The sequence below is a fragment of the Xenopus laevis genome, chromosome 2L, assembly GCF_017654675.1.
Source record: "Xenopus laevis strain J_2021 chromosome 2L, Xenopus_laevis_v10.1, whole genome shotgun sequence".
NCBI classification, from domain to species: Eukaryota; Metazoa; Chordata; class Amphibia; order Anura; family Pipidae; genus Xenopus; species Xenopus laevis.
Window position 1 is genome coordinate 118,349,079 of NC_054373.1, and position 19,662 is coordinate 118,368,740.

Here is a 19,662-nt window from a genome sequence, read left to right on the forward strand (position 1 = left end):
TAAAAGAAATGCAATATACACTAGCACGAAGCCAAAGGATTTAGCCCTAAATAAACCTATATGGACAATCAATAAGGTGTTAGACAATTTGGTAATAAAACGGAATACTTAGCTCCAGCATAAGCAGTTAACAATGCAGGCAGCTGTTACAAATAAACAGCAAGGAGGAGGAGCAGCAAGAATCATTATAAGACTGCAGCAGTGTTTGTTTGGCACGGCAGGGGTTAAAAACCTGCATCAGCTCACAGTGCAAAATGCATGCATTTCAGCACCCTGGTCAGGGAGTCCCTGTTGCATTTGTGAATTAGGACCCTGCAGCTCTGCCTGCTCGTGCACAGCACGAAATCCAACAGCGGTGAAGTGAAAGAGAGATATAGATCATTGCAAGAACACTTGTTCATTGATAGAGGGGCTGAGAAGCATTTCATCCCAGAGGGAGGAGTCAAGCAGTGGAAAGGCCACCAGCATCCTGCATCTTACACTTCTGCTAAGGGACTACTACATACAGGGCTTGAAAGAAACAATGTAGAAATCCTAACCCAAGGTGATACCAAGGGAAAGGAATGAAGAACTTCTGACACTAGCAAAGGACCCTGCTACCAGCCCCAAATAACGCTTAGCCGGTAAGCATTAGTCTTTTTGTCTTGCTGTCCAACTACAGCACTGAAACGCCTGCACAAAAATGAAGGAATTGTTTTGTCAGTGATAGGACTGCCTTGAGGAAGTACACAGAGATCTGTCAGATTGTTATGCCTGCAATCAATGCAGAGCACCTGCTGAGGGACAAGTCTAGGAGGCAGACAGCAGCATCAGCAGCACAAGGTATCCCTCCAGCCTCTGTCATCAAACACACCAGCGAAGCTAGAAAACTTGTTATAAGACAATCAACTGGCAGCCTTTGACTCCACATTGCAGATCTGGCATGCTTTTTATAGAACTGGAGCATTTCCACTGTTTACCGGGTGAATCCTAAAAGGAGCCTGTGTAAAGCTAAAAAGTCCTTTTACCAAGTGGTTTGTTGCTGGGTCAGTGTGCTATAAAACACAATGTTCCCTATCACATAGCTTATAGATGGGTAGGTGCAATTTAAAGCATGAGCCTTCTGACAAAATGACTGCAGCTGACCTTTGTATTATAGAAGCTGCTATTGAAGCGATAGAGCTGCGATGATAAGGTCTTTTGTGTCATTATGCTCTAATCCTATTTGTAGAAAAGGCAGGTACCTTATATTTAATAACAGAAACAAATGTGTAGTTTTCATATTCGTGAATGTATCCGTACAAGTAGCATTGGCTGAGAATAGTGTAAATCTAGCAGCAATCTATGCAGCGTGAGCATTTTCCCAGTGGGAAGCTCTGTCCCTAATACAAGATGCAGCTGATTGCTGGAAGAGTAATCATTATCCATGGAATGACACTGATCTGTGACCAAGTAGAATCCCTATTTTGTAAAGCTTAGTATAGAAAGCACCAATTGTGACTGTGATGTGTGTCTTGTATAAAAGCTGTAAAATGCCTACCCGGTTTAAATGTTTCAACATTAAAACCACTGATTTTTTTTTTTTTTTTTTTTTTGTGCTGAAGTGGCGTTACCTTTCCTTCTGCAGACATGGCTAACTTTCAGAAAGAAAATTAATATCAGTTTTGTTGTGCCAACTCTTGCAGGGCACATCTAATCAGCCCATTATGTGCTTATATCCCCCATAGTGCACCAACTGTTGTAGATTGCTGTAATCATCAAACCTATTAAAGGCAATACAAATTTCAGCTTGCACTCTACATAGGAACTAAAGATGTCTTGTGAGCCGCAGTACAACTGCACAAAATATTTGATGAGTAAGAATTATTTGACATTACAGTGTGTTTCTTCTTTTTTTTTCTTTCCATTTAAAGGATACAAGTGGGTTCATTCTCGATCCCTTCATCTATTGGAATACACACATTAAATGCAGTTGGACATGAACTGTAAAGTTAAGTCATCTGTTTCACAGATAGAAGCCATATTTTTCTTCTGCCTCTTTCTTGGTCTGGCCACTAATTTTAGGTAAGTTGCGTGAATAGATGTGGTGCAGAAACTTTTCAGATGACAAGTTTGTCCCTATTAAAAAACGCATGGTAATAATGTGCATTAACAGATTAACCCCAAAGCAATATAAGTGGCAGGATACACCAAAGACAGTCTATTTAAAAAAAATTAGAGCATCGATCTGATCACTAGTGATCACTATCTCAAGCTAAGATTTGTATATGATAATGTTTTTTGTCATCACATTGTTTAAAAATTATCAGTGTATTGCCATGAATGGAAAAGTAATCTATAACATGATTTTAAATGAAATTCATTTTTTAACTATCTGCAATGCAGTCTGCATACTGTTTTATAATTCTTACGCTTTTGACGTCTGGGAAGAGAAAATAATTGTCTGCTTACCCCATTAGGCTATTTAGCAAAACAGTAACTACAGTTCCATAAAGGACAAGCCCAAGTAGGCTCATTAGTATCTATCCTTCAAACACATATACACACTGATTGACTCCCACGGCTGTTTGTTCATAAAACACCCATGTTTATGACAGATATAGAAATAGGAAAATCCTTTTCTTTGAAAGGAGAAGCATATGCATCCCTAGACTGATACTGCACCTAAAGCATAGTTTCTGTGATATCCATTGGGACCTTTCCTTTGTCATCTTGCTGTAGCTGCAAGCCTGGTACATTGTAATGTATTTAAAAACTGTTAGAATGGCATTCTCTATTAAAAAGAAATACATATACAGTATGTCAGATCAATAACAGAAAATGATCGTTTTAACACAGATTAGATATATTGTTCATAGCTTTAGCTTCATTACATTTCACGGTATGATTAAGATCTGGTATCAGAATTATATTACTATTAACATGTAATCCTATCATAATCTCCAGCTACAAATTGGGGTTTCTAGATCTAACGTTAGCACATAGCATTGACATGCAACATTTTGCTAAGTGTTATTATTATATATATTGTATTTGTTGTATTATTTACAACTGTGTCTAGAGATGGACAATGGAAAATGTAAGAGCTCACTGTGGATGATGCCCTTTAGGGTGCAGAAATGCAGAACATTTCCCCAATGAATGTCATAGTTGGCCTATGGATAGTGGAGTGTTCCTACAGTAACCTCTCACTGACATTGTTTATGCAGAGAGGGGTCTGTATAGGTCACTGTATTACTGAAGGGTATTATGTAGGATAACAACATTAGCTTCCTCCTTGCTGAAATAATCCTAGTTTAGTAACTATCTTAAAGGGATTGTTCACTTTAAATTAACTTTAATATGATGTAGAAAGTGATAGTCTGAGACAATTTGCAATTGGTTTTCATTTTTTAATATTTGTGTTTTTTTTTACTTTTTATGCAGCAGCTCTCCAGTTTGCAATCTCAGCAATCTGGTTGCGAGGGTCCAAATTACCCTAGCAACCATGCATTGCTTTGCAAAAGAGACTGGAATATGAGTAGGAGCTGGCCTGAATAGAAAAATGAACAATAACTACATTTGTAGCCTTACAGAGCATTTGTTTTTTAGATGGGGGGTAGTGACCTCAATTTGAAAGGTGGAAAGAGTCAGAAGAAGAAGACAAATAATTCAAAAACTATTACAAAGAAAAAATTAAGAATTGGCCATTCTATAACATGCTAAGAGTTAACTTAAAGGAGAACCACCCCTTTAATAGTTTTTACATAGTTCAGGGGCGTAACTATAGAGGAAGCAGACCCTGCGGCTGCAGTGGGGCCCAGGAGGTATAGGGGCCCCATGAGGCCCTAATTCATATACAATTTCAATAAATATTGGAGAAACAAGTCAACCTCTAAACATTTTGGCGGCCTGAAAAATAATTTGCTGTGGGGCCCAGTAATATCTAGTTACTCCAGTTAGAGAGAATACAGAACATACATTTAGTATGTTATAGAATGGTTAATTCTATGCAACTTTTTAATTGGTCTTCATTATTTATTTTTTATAGTTTTTGAATTATTTACCTTCTTCATTGACTCAATCTAAAAACAAATGCTCATAAAGCAACACTTTTTTTTTTTTTTTTACTTTTTATACCTCTCCTATTCAAATTTCAGCATCTTGCAAATCAATATATGGTTACATGTAGTGATGGGCGAATTTCTCCCATTTTGCTTCACTGAAAAATTGGAGACTTTCCCACGAAATTCGTGAAATGGTGAAGCCAGCGTCAATTCACGTAAAAAAACAAAACAAAAAAAACAAGTGCATATTGTCTCATAATATCATTCTCTACATCATCGGTGAAAAACTCCTTTAACTCCTAGTAACATAATGAGGCAAATTTTGCTAATACAAGTATGGAATCCATTATTCCAAAACCCATTATCCAGAAAGCTCTGAATTACAGGAAGGCCATCTCCCATAGACTCCATATTGATCAAATAATGATTAAAACTATTTCCATTTCCCTTAACAAGAAGATAATACCTAGTACTTGATCCAAACTAAGATATAATTAATCTTTATTGGAGACAAACCAATCCTATGGGGTTTAATTAATTCAATTACATTTTAGCAGACTTAGGTGGTTATTTACTAAAACTTGTTTTTTTTTCTCATATTTTATCCAAAAAAAACTCGACCCAACTCCAATCCATGAATTTGGCCAATTTACTAATAATTAAACTCGGAAAAATCGGATTGAAAAATTCAAGTTTTATGAATACCTCAAATTGTTATAGACTTAAAAAACTCAACTTCAACTATGCACAAAATGTTCGAGTGAAAACCATCTTTAAACTCCCCCAAACACCCCAAAAACATCTTCAAATGGTCAAAGGGACCTCTGCCTTTGACTTTTACATGAATATGATAGGTTTTAGCTGCAGTATTTTAAGATTCAGATTTTTTGCTGCTTTGGGGGCATAATAAATCTCTCAAAAATTCGAGGTTTTTTTTCTTTTCCAAAAATTTGAGTTTTTTTGTGAAAAAAAACTTGAATATTTAGAGAAAACAAAACTTGACCTTTTATAAATAGACCACAAAATATATGGAGATCCAAATTATGGAAAGACATCTTTTCTGGAAAACCCAGGTCCCAAGTATTCTGGATAACAGGTACCATACCTGTATTTCCTCATACTGTATATGCAATGTTACAACACAGATATAAAAAGGCTATGAGTTTGAAATGAGCAATGTATTATTGGCTGCCCAATCACAATGCACAGAAATTATAATGTTTATGGGTAAGGAGGGGATGGATGGTCAGTGATTGTGTAGTGGCTCCTGATGAAGTCAGCACATTGTATGGCTGGGATAGTAATTGGTTATCAGTGACAACAGTAGAGCTTAAACCACAGAGAGAAGTTATTACTGATAAAAGGTCTCACTGGAGCCTGAAAAGTCAATTGCATGGAAATAAACTTATCTCATTAATGTTTCAAAATTCCAAATGGAGTTTTGCTTTCTCTGCATACACATATTAAACCAGCACCCTTGAATGCTTGTTGAGGTCAACCCCCCACCTAAAATTTCTCCTAGGTAGTTTCTCACTAAATATCTGCCAATGGTATACCTGCAGAGGTAAACAGTATAGATATGAGGAAAACATTATGTAGACGTAAGTGAATAACATTACTTTGCTTGTAGAATCCTCTGTCCTGCATTCTTCTTCCCATGTTCTTCCTTTTGACCCATGTATTTCAATAAAAAATTGTCTGCCTTTGGGGTACTTTCTGTTACGGAGGGAGCAAATCTTTAATATCTGAAAAATGTGTGATGCTGTATATAAGATGGGGGGTGTGTGATGGCAAGGCCACAGCTTTAGTGCCTCTTTTATGGGGTTGCTTGTAAGTATCTAAGTATACCCAAGCTCTTCTTTTATAAAGCCATACACAATTTAATAACAAAAACAATGGAACACTAGGGTTTGCAATGGACATTGGAAAAAGGTTTCTAACGCAAATGGCAATAAGGCCCTAGGTTTTAATGGATATTGGTTAACCTCTCATATTACTTTTATGAGAAAAATGTATTTAATAGCACTGAAAGAAAACACAATAAACCAGACATAATTTATAAGCACTCTGAAATACTTCCGTGAATAGGCGATGTTTGTTGACTTGAAATCATGTAGAATGAAACAACTTGTTCAAGGTCACAAGAAACTGGAAGTAGAACCATACCTTGTTCTGTTTTTCTCTGTGAGTACTTCAAAGGCATGGAACAATTCATGTCATGTTAAACTCTAACTTTAGATAGAAACATAAAAATGCAGCTTTGCTTAATGCAACTTATTCAAGGCATGTAACACAAAAGAAATCTCATGCATACATGTGCTATCCTTAGATGGAATTTATAGCTTAAGGTAAAGATGTACATCTAAACTAATGCTGTATTATAAAGGGTATAGTACTTATGTTTTACTTTATGTTACATGTTCTAAAGCATTATCCACACACAAGAATTTGTATTTCTTGGGTTATTTCCTTCTTTTATATATTGCTATACACAGAATACATTTGTACATGTATTACATTTAGTAAATGCTTTTTGGAGCATACAAAAAAATTTGGTGCTTCGGTCACAAACATAATCTGAAGTAATAAGAAGAATCTTGGATGACAATTAAAACCAGCAGTGCAGACACACCCCTTTCATGGAATAGGTCTACTTACTGCATGGATTGTATGGAAGTGCTGTAAGGTGCAATTATGCTTAAAGATTTCCTCCTTAGTCATATAAAACACACTTTCTCCATATAAGTAAATGGGAGAAATCCCAATGATTTTTTGATGTGCGCTGGGTTTTCGGGCAATACCCCGGAGTTTTCGGGTGAAAAAATCATGAAAATCGGATGAATAAGTCACTTATTTTATTAAAGGATCATTAAAACACACACAACATAAATGCCTATGGAATTATGGAAATAACAAAAACATAAAATTTGAAAGTCTGAAACAACATGATGTTAAAGAAGTTTTTATGTGTATAAAGAAAAATCACAGCTAATCTGTGTGCTTCTACTCTTCCATTCACTGCGAAAGTAAGCAGCATGCATCTTGGAGTAGGCTATCATTGTGAATTCTGTTTTCCATGTAGTGGCAATAAGCCCATGAACTGGAAGAGTAGAGCTACTGCTGGCCTATATGTGTGAAAATCCAAGACAGGCTGCTGTTAGCTGCTATAGACATGTGCTGTATTTTGGGGCTGTATAGAGCAGCACAGACTTCATTACACTCAAAAAGCCAGGAGATCTTTGTCCACACATGGCCCAAGTATACAGTAGTTTTTCTAATTGCTAGCATCTGTGCTACCTGTGAGTAGGAGATGTGACTTCATTTTACAGGTGAGCAGTGGGACCGGTGCACTTATAATTTAGTTTTAATTGTGGAAGTTTCTGCAAGAGTTGCATTATCTCCAACAAAACATTAGTGATGGTTTTGGACAGAGTAAATATGATAGTTATTAGAAATGATGCATTCATGTTGGTGCTATCATTCTGAATGTGTTGATGTCAGTTCAGTTTCAGTCCTTAAGACACTGTATCTATCCTTAGATTACCCAGTAGCCTCTAAATGAGGCACCCAAAGAACCAGACTTTACAGCTGTGCCACAAAAATACAGGCCCAGATTACTGTTTTGCGTCATCCTAGGCCGCATGCACCTAGCGACCATAATGTGCATTTGTCGGTGCACTGGAGATTACGTACAGGAGTTGAATTATGAGTCCCCAGAGCTCCTTAAAATGCAGCTGGGCAACTTGCCACCCAGGCATTTGTGGCCTTGCATAAATAAATACCAATGCACATTATCCTTCATTCCAGTTAGCCAGCAAGGGCATAGCAGCAGTGATATATATAGATACAATTTATTAGATTTTTTTTCATGGTGACCATGTTTAATATGTTGTCCTTTTGTAGAATTCTAATAGGTTTCTTAGTCAGCACCTGTAACCTCCCAATTCTTAGGGCCTGATGCACGTACAACGGTTTCCACCATGTATCCATTCACTCACAATTTTCAGATATTGACAGCACCAGTCATGGATTCCTTTGCTTAAAATGCCTTTATTGAGACATGGGTTCAGACCCCAATACACTTGGCCAAGTGTATTGGGGTCTGACCCCATGTCTCAATAAAGGCATTTTAAGCAAAGGAATCCATGACTGGTGCTGTCAATATCTGAAAACTTATGTAGAATTCTTACAAATATTACTTTGCCATTTTAAAAGGGGTTATAAATTCATTATCTGCTCTAAGGGACATATTTATGAAAGTGTGAAATCAGACCTCGCCACAGAAATACCCACCCACTTTCGCTTCATTCCTATGGGATTTTTAGAAGCACATTTCAATGGTGAAAGTTCACAATTTTATAAAAATGCTTCTAAAAATCCCATAAGTATGAAGAGAAAGTGGTCTGGGCAATTCTTTAGCGAGCTCTAATCTCACCCTTTGATAAATCTGCCTCATGGGATCTTTAGAATTCTTTAAAAATCATTTATTGCTTAATTTCCCTATTTTTTCTGCATCGTTTGTTTGGGGCTATAATGTCTGTGTTCCCCTTCTCTCCATGCTGGCTACACTGTGCAAAGCTGATGCTGCAGGGCTTCTATTTACCATGTGAAGGGGTTTCCACTAACTTTTTGTGACCTGATAATGTAGGTTTTTCCAAGTTAAGCTCAGCCTGCAACACTTAAGCAAACCTGTTCTGTATATCATATGTCCTATTTCATATTGAAGATCTGACATGAGAATGTAAGAAGCCACTACCAAATAATTAGCGTTACGCTACCAAATTCAGGATGGAGCAGAATTCTCACTATTAAGATTAATCCACTTTATTTTCAAAACTCAGCCATAAAAGAAAACAGACATGAAAGAAAGGGAACTAATACATTTTAAATGCAAACTGCAAAGAGAAACTATTGAATAAATTGGAGGGTCATGGCTGAAGCTGTCAAAAGATGGATTAAAGTTGGCAAAACAACAAATCAACAATCGTACAAAAGTTATGTTGCGGAATAGTAGTGACAGCCACCCATGGTTATTGTCAGATAGGCAATCCACGCAAAGATGTTATCCAACAGAAATTTTCGAACCCGTTCAATCAACTAATCGCCATTAGTTATTCTGAGCCTACAGATTGTCCAAAAATAGTACAAAACATAGTCTGTATGTCTCACAACAGAATTTACTGGTCTACTATTTAAAAACACATATCTGAATGGTGACTATAGGATTCTAAACTTGGCTGCTGTTATGGCATCACATTTCTGCCACTTCTACGAGGATGCCATTATATAATCTTATAAGTAATATTGCCTCACTTTTAGGTTTACACTAATGTTACTGTCATAGAGGTCCCAATCTTTAGTTTAAAGATAATCATTCATACTAACACAAATGTACAATTTGTAATATTTATAATTCACACTTTTATTCTTTATTAAAATAGTATGTCACAGACAACTGCAGCTCCTGTCAAGGAAGACACCAATGACAATATCACAATATTTACAAGAATACTTGATGGTTTGCTTGATGGATATGACAACAGACTTCGCCCTGGCCTAGGAGGTACTGTATTTTTATTAAAAATGTTTTATTGTACATGTGTTTATAATTAACTTTAGTTATAGAATGTCCTATTCTTAGTAACGTGTTAGCTGTTCTCTTATTGTTTTATAGGTTTTTAAACTCCTTGCGCTGTGAGGCTACAACTGTATTGTTATTTTTCCTTTTTATTACTTATCATTATTCAGGCCCTTTCTAGTTTATTTTCCAGTCTCTCATTTAAACCACTGCCTGGCTGCAAGGTCAATATGACCCTAGTCACCAGATAACTTCTGAAATTCCAAACTGCTCAAAGCAAAAAACTTAATTAAAATAAAGAAAAGAAGAAATGAAGACCAAATGATCACTATGATCAGTACTTATCATACTAATAGCGAATTGCCCCCTTTAAATTTCAGCACTGGGAACATTGGCTAATAAATTTGCAAACCTCCAGAGAAAATTCGACTGCATCAAAAAAAGATGCAAAAATTTCCTGCATAAAATTTTTTTGACACCCATTGACTAATGCATTTGGACAAAAAAGCTGCGAAGACAAAAAAAATCTCCAAGACTAAATTTTCGATTGAGGCCAAATGCATTTGGAGTGAGAAAAAATTGTGGTGACTTCACAAATTTTTACGTTTATTCACAATTTTTTTCTGAGTTTCCCAAATTTTTCAGCAACGCGAAATGGGACAGATTCACTCCTCACTAATAAAAACCTGTAACTGGCTATTGATATTTAAAAAATATTTAATATTGATTAAATTAGCAGTGAGGACAAATAGATTATGTAAAATGCAGGGCAAAACTGCTAGAAAACCGGTTCCATCTTTTAGCAATACAAATGCTAGATGGGTAAATGTCCTATAAAAGTACAATTACAGACCTGAACTCAATCCAATTAAACATGAATTTCATGTGACAAATCTAACTTTGCTGCAAAAAGTGGCCATTTTTAATTTCTTTGTCCCAACATAAAACAAATCACAAAAAAACAACTTTGGAGTTTCAGTTTTACAAAATGAAAATACCAGTATTACATTTATTATTTAGTAAACTGAAAGAACTAATCATGTAAACATTAAATAAACCCAATAAGCTTCCAAGCTTCCAATACGTATTAATTATATCTTAGTTTGGATCAAGTACAAGGTACTGTTTTATTATTATATATATTTTTATATATAAACACTTTTACTTTATCAAAGTAGGTTCAAACGGCCAATGAACCAGCTTGCCTATGGGTCTGGATTTGAGGCAAGGATTGAAAAAGAGGAATGGATATTCTTTGGTAATCCTGCAATAAAATAACTGGGTAGAAGAGTGATGAATTGCTTTGGGCACTTAAAGCTCTAAATCCAGCCCATGACGTTAATTCAGTATTACTATAGACATTACATTAATGGGACCTTGCAGCACTCCTGTAATTATTGAATAGCAGAGTTATTGAATGGCACTGTTCATGATATCTTTAAATCTTAGTGCACACAGTGTAGTAACCAATGAGGAGCAACTTTCTACTTTCTGAGTACTTCCCAGACCCTATTTATTACCACATCGAAAAGATTGGAAACTAGGTTGCAAAATAGGTTGCCTTCAAATGCAAGCAATCAAACTTTTACAACCAACGAGCCAATATTCAAGCCTTCTGCTGATATAGGTCGGCTCGTCTTCCACCATACCGAATATGGTACGACATTTTTTTCATCCGATCATATCTGTGTGTGTATGGCCACCTTAAAAGTGTGCCAATATGTGGCAACACAAAGATTTTTCCATGTGCATTGAAAAAAACCAAATCCCCTCTCCTCAATGTCTAGCTAATGCCTAATATAACCTGCAGTAAATAAAAAAATTCAAATAAAAGTATCCCATCCTTTTTGAAACAGTGATGATTAGATCAAATATGTCAATTATTATTCTCCCCAGTAGACCCAATGAACTCTATAGTAATCTTATGTAGGTAGTTTAAATGCTTAATTGATGGGAAAGTCGATTAAATCTTGCATGGGACACATTGAGTGATTACCAGCACTCATAAATTAGCCCCTCTGACTAGCACTGAGTGCTTCCATCATAAAAAGGTCAATGAGAAGTAATAAATTCTAACCAGAGTAGCCCTGTTTTAAAATCTTTTAGCAAAACGACATCCAATAAAATGACAACATTTAGGGGCAGATTTATCAAGGGTCAAATTTCGAAGTGGAAAATACTTAAAAATTTAACCATCGAATTGGATTCCTTCGAATGTTGAAGTCAAAGTTATTTTTTTATCGAATTTGCCCGTTTTCGGTTGAACAAAAATCGTTTGATCGTACAATGAAATCCTTCGAATCGAACGATTTCATTGATTGATCGAACGATTTTTCTTCGACTTCTAAAAACGTAGAAAAATGGTTCCTATGGGTTCTAGGAGGTCCCCATAGGCTAACATTGTAATTCGGCAGGTTTAAGGTGGGAAAGTATTTTAGTCGAACTGTTTTAAAGAGGCAGTACTTCAATAATCTTCAGTAATCTTTTCGAATTTAAGTCGAAGTTGAAGTGGCCTATTTGATGGTCAAAGTACCCAGAAAATTACTTCAAATTTTGAACTTTTTGAATTAGAAAATTCACTATGATTCGCTTCGACCCTTAGTAAATGTGCCCCTTACTGTATGAATACACATTTAATTCAGGTCTAATAATGTAAGATTAAAAATGTTTGTAAAGGAAGGTTGGTATTTGAACTGACTTTTTAAATGTTGCAGACAGAAGTGATCAAATCAAATCAGTGCTTTAATTGGTCTTCAGTTTTGTAGTTTTTTTTTCTTGGCAGTTAAAGGGGTTGTTCACATTTAAATTAACTTTTAGTATGATGTAGAGATTGATATTCTGAGAAAATTTGCAGTTGGTTTTCATTTTTTATTATTCCTGGTTTTTGAGTTATTTAGCTTTTTATTCGGCAGCTATCTCATTTGCTATTTCAGCAATCTGGTTGCTAGGGTCCACATTACGCTAGCAACCATGCATTGATTTGAATAAGAGACTGGAATATGAATAGGAGAGGGTCTGAATAGAAAGACGAGTAATAAAAAGTAGCAATAACAATACATTTGTAACCTTACAGAGCATTTGTTGTTTAGATGGGGTCAGTGACCATCATTTGAAAGCGGAAAAGAATCAGAAGAAAAAGGCAAATAATTTAAAAATTATAAAAAATAAATAATGAAGACCAATTGAAATTTTGCTTAGAATTTGCCATTTTACAACATACTAAAAATTAACTAAAAGGTGAACCACCCCTTCCTGTTACAGTATGTCTTTTTCCAAAGTAAATATTGTTAAACCCAAAGAGTCTCGAAAGTTTTCAACTGCTATTAAATTGGTAACTTATAATAGGGGGTACTTTAATTCATTAATTCACCATATATATATATATATATATATATACTTGTTATGTGTATATATATATATATATATATATATATATATATATATATATATATATATATATATATATATATATATATATATATATATATATATATATATATATATATATATATATATATATATATTGGTAAAAAGAATATACAGTAGTAAAGTTCAATCATGTGAACACAAGTTTGTAAACTCACAATAAAGAATTGGCCTCTACCTATGATATTGTACAATGCTTTTTAATTTCTAGTTTGTGAAAATGAATCTCTCGTTCAGAGGAATGTGTGAAATGTTGTTTAGCATTCTTTGTTTGTCTTCAACTGTCCCCTGGAGTTTCATTGTTTCATCCCCATTAACAGAATGGGAAAGCTGCATGCTGAGATTGTAGATTCACACAAGCTTTACAGTGATGTAAATACAGAGTCTTCAGAGCTCTCTCCTTATTGCCTGTACTATACTGGCAAATGGTAAAGAGGCTGAAGGGAAGCTTGAGAACTGTCTGTGCACCTGATTGTTACCCAGGATGACAGGGAATAATTTAGAAAAATCTAATATGAAATAAAAAATAAGCTTTTTATCAAATACCTGTAGATGGGATTGGTGTTTGTAGGATGAATAAACTCCATGTCAAATGTAGTTGTTGGAATCTCATGTATATAAGACCAGTGGAGATATCAGCAAACTAACATGTTCAGAGTTGAATGTGTGCGGTGTAAATGAAAGGCAGGTTTAAGTGAAAAGAAATAACCCAATTAATAATGCCTTTCATCAGTTTTCTTAATATACAATCCCTGCTTGACTAGACATGTGCAGGATATTAACAATAGTAATTATATGCCAGTGCAAATTATCCAAATCCTACAGGCAAGATTTTTTTTAGAATAAAGGAAGAATAAAGGGATACACTAAAGCCACTTAAATGAAATATATAACTACCCCGTAATAATCACCCAGTAACAGTATATATATATATATTGGCTTTCCTACAATACAATAAAATCTTTAGGAAACTGACAGCAATTAAGTCTATTAATACACAGAGTTTTTCTTCCATTCTTATTTTAATACAGAGACAATGAGGTATATTTATAAAAGAGTGAAGTTAGAGATGGCCACAATCCTCTAGAGTGAAATTCCACCACTCTCCATTCATTTCTAGGGGAATTTGAAAGGCGTATTTATCAAAGGATGAACTGTCACTTTCAACCATTGATAAATACTCTTTGGTGGAATTTTACTCTAGAGGACTGTGGTGATCTCTAACTTCACTCTTTGATAAATATACCCCATTGAATAAAGAGAGTCATTAATGTGCATCCAAAGCATTTAGAAGTGTATTTAGTTTCTACCTACTTGGATTTATTTGGAAGCTATTATACTGCTATTTTTATATTTATGAGGCTTGATAAAGGGCTGGTGAAACCTGAAATGGTGCCTGGTTTGTGGCAGGAATAACCCATTTTATTGTAACCATTTTGGAGTTCTGCTGCCGTATTTTTCTTACACGAAATCTGACTTTTTTGGTATCCTTGACGATAACTGTAGATTGTTTGTGTGTAAGCTCCCAACCTTTTGCATTCTCGTTGTAAATTGAGGATCCCTGCAGGTTTCTGAAATACTGCTATAATTGGCTGATTGCTGTCTCCATGTATGTAACCAGCCTTAAGAAGTCTTTGATAGGATATTCACTGCTGTCTTTACATCGACTCCCAAGAGCCAGGCTCTTGGGGTTAGAAGATGAGGCCATGCTATGAGGCATTGGTGATTGAACATCAGAAAATGGACAGCTAGTAACATCTTTCTCTCAAGCAACTGTATCATTGATTTATTGATTTATATAGCAATGATCTTTTGCAATACTGCACATTTTTCTTACAATTTAAATTTAGTATCTGAATTCTTAGTTTAGTAAAGCTAAATTACTTCTGTAAGTTTGCCATAGATAACATCTTAGAAGCACTATATGGTTATATATTCACTATATGGCTCAAATGTAGCACAGTTTATTTTGCCAAAGAGAACTTGGATCTAGCAGGATTCCTGTGTACTGACAAAGCCCCCGATACACAGTGATTTCTAGAAATTAGTTCGCCTGAATGAATATATGAGTATGCACATATCCTTTAAAACAGCAATGAATGCATAGCAGCTTTCACATGAAACATAGATATTACATAGTTACCTAGTTAATATAAATGTAAAAAATAACTAGGTGATTATGCTTGAATATGCACATACATATAAAGACCTATCTATACACTCACATATACAATATATATATATATATATAAATATATATATTTTACGATGGATCAGCACACACTGTTTTGAAGTGAAGTAGTAGTGTTTATTTCAAACAAAACACATTTTTATCCGATGTTTAGGTCCCATCTGGGGACCTTTTTCAAGGTGGGACTGAAACGTCGGATAAAAATGTGTTTTGTTTGAAATAAACACTACTACTTCACTTCAAAACAGTGTGTGCTGATCCATCGTAAAATATACATGATTTATTGATCGTGCACCACTGGCCACATCTGTGCTGGTACTGTGGGATTTTATATATGTATATGTATATATTTGCACTCTTGACTTTATTTTTATGCCTAATATTAAAGGCGGAAGCGACTATTAGTGATGGGCGAATTTATTCACCAGGCGCAAATTCGTGGCACATTTCGCCGGCATAAAAAAAAAAATGGGCATTGGGGCTGTTTCACTACTTTTTCGCCCCAAATTCGGCCATCACTGGCGATTATAAAACACCAGGCGTGGAATGATGTATGTCTTTTAAACTGCAAGAAGTCCAGTGTTGAGGTGCTCCATTTAGATCTTAAGATCACAATAGCCTTGGATATTACGCTTGCTAAAGAAATCCTAACAATAGAATCAGCCATAACAACATCACTAGCAGGGCATTCCGCAACCTCACTGCACTCACTGTTAATGAATGTTCTGTTCCTTCCAGTCTAAGGGAAAGAGGATGGCCTCTTGTTCTTTGATCTTTTAAAGTTAAAACGAACCTCTGCAGTATTACTGCATAGTTGCACCAGTCCTGCTCTTTACAGTGGTCAGGGCAGCTTTCCAGTATGTTATGATACAAATCTTCTGTCCCCAATAACAGCAGCTTCCATTTTAATTAACTCTGTGACATTCCTAACTCTTGCCTGTTGGCCATGGTGGGGCAGTAACTAAACTGTGTCATCAATTTCATTCATTTGGTCATTCCTCATAGTGTGATCCCATTAAAGTTCTGCCCCTGTTTTAGATAGGATCCTAAATCTGAGGTTAGAGAACATAAAACTCTAATGGTATCTTACAGCAAGATAAACAGGGGCTTTATGGAATGCTTAACTTTATTTTTATGGCTTATAGGGGCTTATTTACAGTTTTATTTTTCCGCAGAATAGTATTTTTAGCAGAAAAATCGAGTATTATACTAATTACTCTAAACCACAAAAAAATTGTAACTTAAAAAGCTGGCGAGGTCATGTAGAAGTCAATGGGACCTGTTCTTTTTTAATTGCAAAATCTTTCATTGCTTTATAATTTGAGTGGCTTTCAGGTTTTTCTTCACTTTTATTCCTATGAAAATTCTTACAAAAAATTAGGATTTTGAGTATTCTTATTCAGATACTTTTCCCAGTTATTTTCCTTCATTCATTTATATTAGGCTGTTTTAATAAATTACTTTATTCGTAGTTTTAGTAACAATGAGTAAAACCACAAAAATGAGCACACTGTACATTTTTACAAAGCAGTAAAATACAGTTCTTGGCAGCAATGAAGCTAAAAGTCCATTTATTCCCTCATTCATTTTACACTATCTCTGTTCATATTTTAGAGAGAATCACTCAAGTCAAAACTGACATTTATGTCACAAGTTTTGGACCAGTATCAGACACAGAGATGGTACGTTCACAATTATTTTACAATTTTCATTATTCTAAACATTCTATATTCATTTGATTAAGTTGGCATTCTCTTTTTTTTTCATTTGTAAAATGAAATGTATTTTGTAATCTATGTGCTAATATTTGTGTTCTCAGGAATATACCATTGATGTGTTTTTCCGTCAAAGCTGGAAAGATGAACGACTTTGTTTTCAAGGACCCATGCCTCGTCTTCCTCTTAATAATTTGTTGGCTAGCAAAATCTGGACACCTGATACGTTCTTTCATAATGGTAAAAAATCAATAGCTCACAACATAACTACTCCAAACAAACTGCTACGCCTTGAGGATGATGGCACATTGCTTTATACTATGAGGTAAGAAATTCCTTGCATGAACTGGAAAATTATTTATCAAATACAAGGTCTGGACATTGTAATGGAACTTTATTTTATTAAATCAAATGAATGTGCCTAAATTATACTTTTAAATGAATGAAGTTACATTCAATGATGTATGAAAAGAACTGTGATATTCTACTAAAATGCATCTTGATACACCATTTATTTTACCTGAATATAACATATTGAATGCACCAGAACTGATGTTGGTACTAAAGAAATAATGGTACAAAGACAAACTGACATACAGCTAAAACATCTTATAGAAACATTCCCAGCCTAGGACTATTACCACAGTTTGCCATTTTCTGGTCTCACTGTAAGCAGCTGATTCATTCTTTTTTGTGGAATTGCATTTTGCAAAAAATCATGTAAATTGTGGAAAATCAACACACAATTGTGTTGTTTTTTGGCTGTGATCATGAAATGATTTGGTTAAAGTCTTGTGCAGTGTATCAATATGCTTATGAATGTCAATAAGAAGAAATCAAGATATAGATCTCCATAATGTAAATTGGTAAATAGAGGATTTCTTTATGCTGACTATAAAAATGTTGTGGTTTTGCTTAAAAGACATGCAAATCTCTGCTAAGAACTTTTGTAGTTTTCAAATATATCATTTCAAAGCTTTTAGGACAGTGGCGCACAAGGAAATTTTCACCCAAGAGAAATCAGCACTACTGCAAATGACAAATCTCCTTAAAATACCTCTTCCTTCATTAACATTTGTAAAACACGTTACATACAACAAAGATGTTAGGAAAAACATGAGAAAGGTCATTTGAGTTTCTGATCTCTTTTCTGAGCAGAGCAACATCAATAGAGTCCACTGTTTTCCTTCTGAACATCTTCTCCCCTGACTGTACCGTTAGAATAACTAAATAGCAGATTGCACTGTTGTTACAAAATCAGAGATGAACCAGGCTAAGCAAGCCCCCAAGGTGCTTGACACTGACCCCCCCCCTCCCCCACGTCACAGTGACATACAGAGATGAGGGAATGACAAGCGTGGGGTGGGAGTGGCAAGGACAGGGGAGGGCATTGGGAAAGTAGAACATACAAATGACAGCATGAAGATATGCAGGGCCTGCATTTCACTCACCAAGGGCCTAAACAAGAGGTCATAGACAAGTGGTATGTGCTTATTTATTGCCCCCTCACCTTTGCACCCTAGGCACATGCTCCTTCTGCCTACCCCTAGTTACAGCATTGGTCCACACATGTTGGCTTTTTCACAGTTTTTATTTTTGCCACAAACATTTTAGCTTCATTTCTTCTTTGGTAATAGTGTTGGGATTGCTGAAAATAACTAATCTTGCCCTACTGTTTTGGTTACCACTTTACTAGCTTTCATCCACTAACTAGAAATCCATCTATAGCTAGCCATGATATTTTTTATTTGCCGACATTATAGACTGTCACTTCATTATCCCATGCAACCACCAAATATGGCTGCACTGATGCAAAATAAAACAGCCCTAATGTCACAAATCTTTCAGTAGCAGTGACTATGGTGTTAGGTTCAAATAGCAGCTCATTAAGGTCTGTTTATACTATATAACTTGGCCTTGAAAATAAGTATTTCATTCAGATATACTTAGGATTGTTTAGCATTATAGTGATAAAAAGGGATTTTAAAAGGCTTGCCAGACATGCTCCGGGTTAAAGAACATTTGTAGCAGAATATCATACATGCAGAAAGGCAATGATGCCTGGACAAAAGGCTAAATATAGGATTGTTCCATTGTACAAATCATTAGTAAAGGCTCATGTATCCTGTTATATAGACTGCTCTGTTATTTACTCAAATTAGCATTTTCAGTTCATTTAACCAAGCTAATGGAACTGTAGGACAATGGAATTCTAAAGAAATACTGGTCAAATTGAGTTTGTTTATTGGAAAACGGATAGGTGAGAGGGAATCTGATTATATGTGTAAACACATGTTCAAGGTCAGAAACAAGTCTCTCATGGGTTCATTTCATAGAGAGCCCCTCTGTCAGTAAAGAAAAGTGAAATTCAACTTCAGCATAGGAAGGGGTTCATTACAGTCACGACATTTGCAAAACTGGTATGATATATATTTAATGATACAAAAAACTAAATAAAAAAAAAAGAGGTTAAAGCATTCATTTAGAGTGTAATAGTAATAAGTAACAATAAATAAAACTGATGATGGATATAGAACACAGGAAATATAGAATTTCTATTAAAAATGTTGATGTAGTGCTAACCTTTTGTATATTTGGTGTTAAATTTACCAAGGCCAATTGTTCAGCTATCATGCTGACTTTTCTTAGAGAAAGTTGCCATAAACAACTATAGGCACAGAGTCACAGGAAAACAGGTGGAGGTATGGAGGGGAATTGGAATACAAA

General features: G+C 35.2%; 1 protein-coding gene across 1 annotated transcript in view; it reads left to right on the forward strand.

The window, feature by feature from the left end:
• Nucleotides 1-219: 219 nt before the first annotated feature.
• The window catches only part of gabra5.L (gamma-aminobutyric acid (GABA) A receptor, alpha 5 L homeolog), a 76,281-nt gene continuing 56,838 nt past the window's right edge, over nt 220-19,662 (forward strand). Inside the window, exons 1-5 of the mRNA XM_018247122.2 lie at nt 220-623; nt 1,893-2,043; nt 9,467-9,588; nt 16,835-16,902; nt 17,040-17,260. Coding sequence (XP_018102611.1) covers nt 1,946-2,043; nt 9,467-9,588; nt 16,835-16,902; nt 17,040-17,260 — 509 coding nt within the window. The 5' untranslated portion in view covers nt 220-623; nt 1,893-1,945. The remainder of the gene's footprint in view (nt 624-1,892; nt 2,044-9,466; nt 9,589-16,834; nt 16,903-17,039; nt 17,261-19,662) is intronic.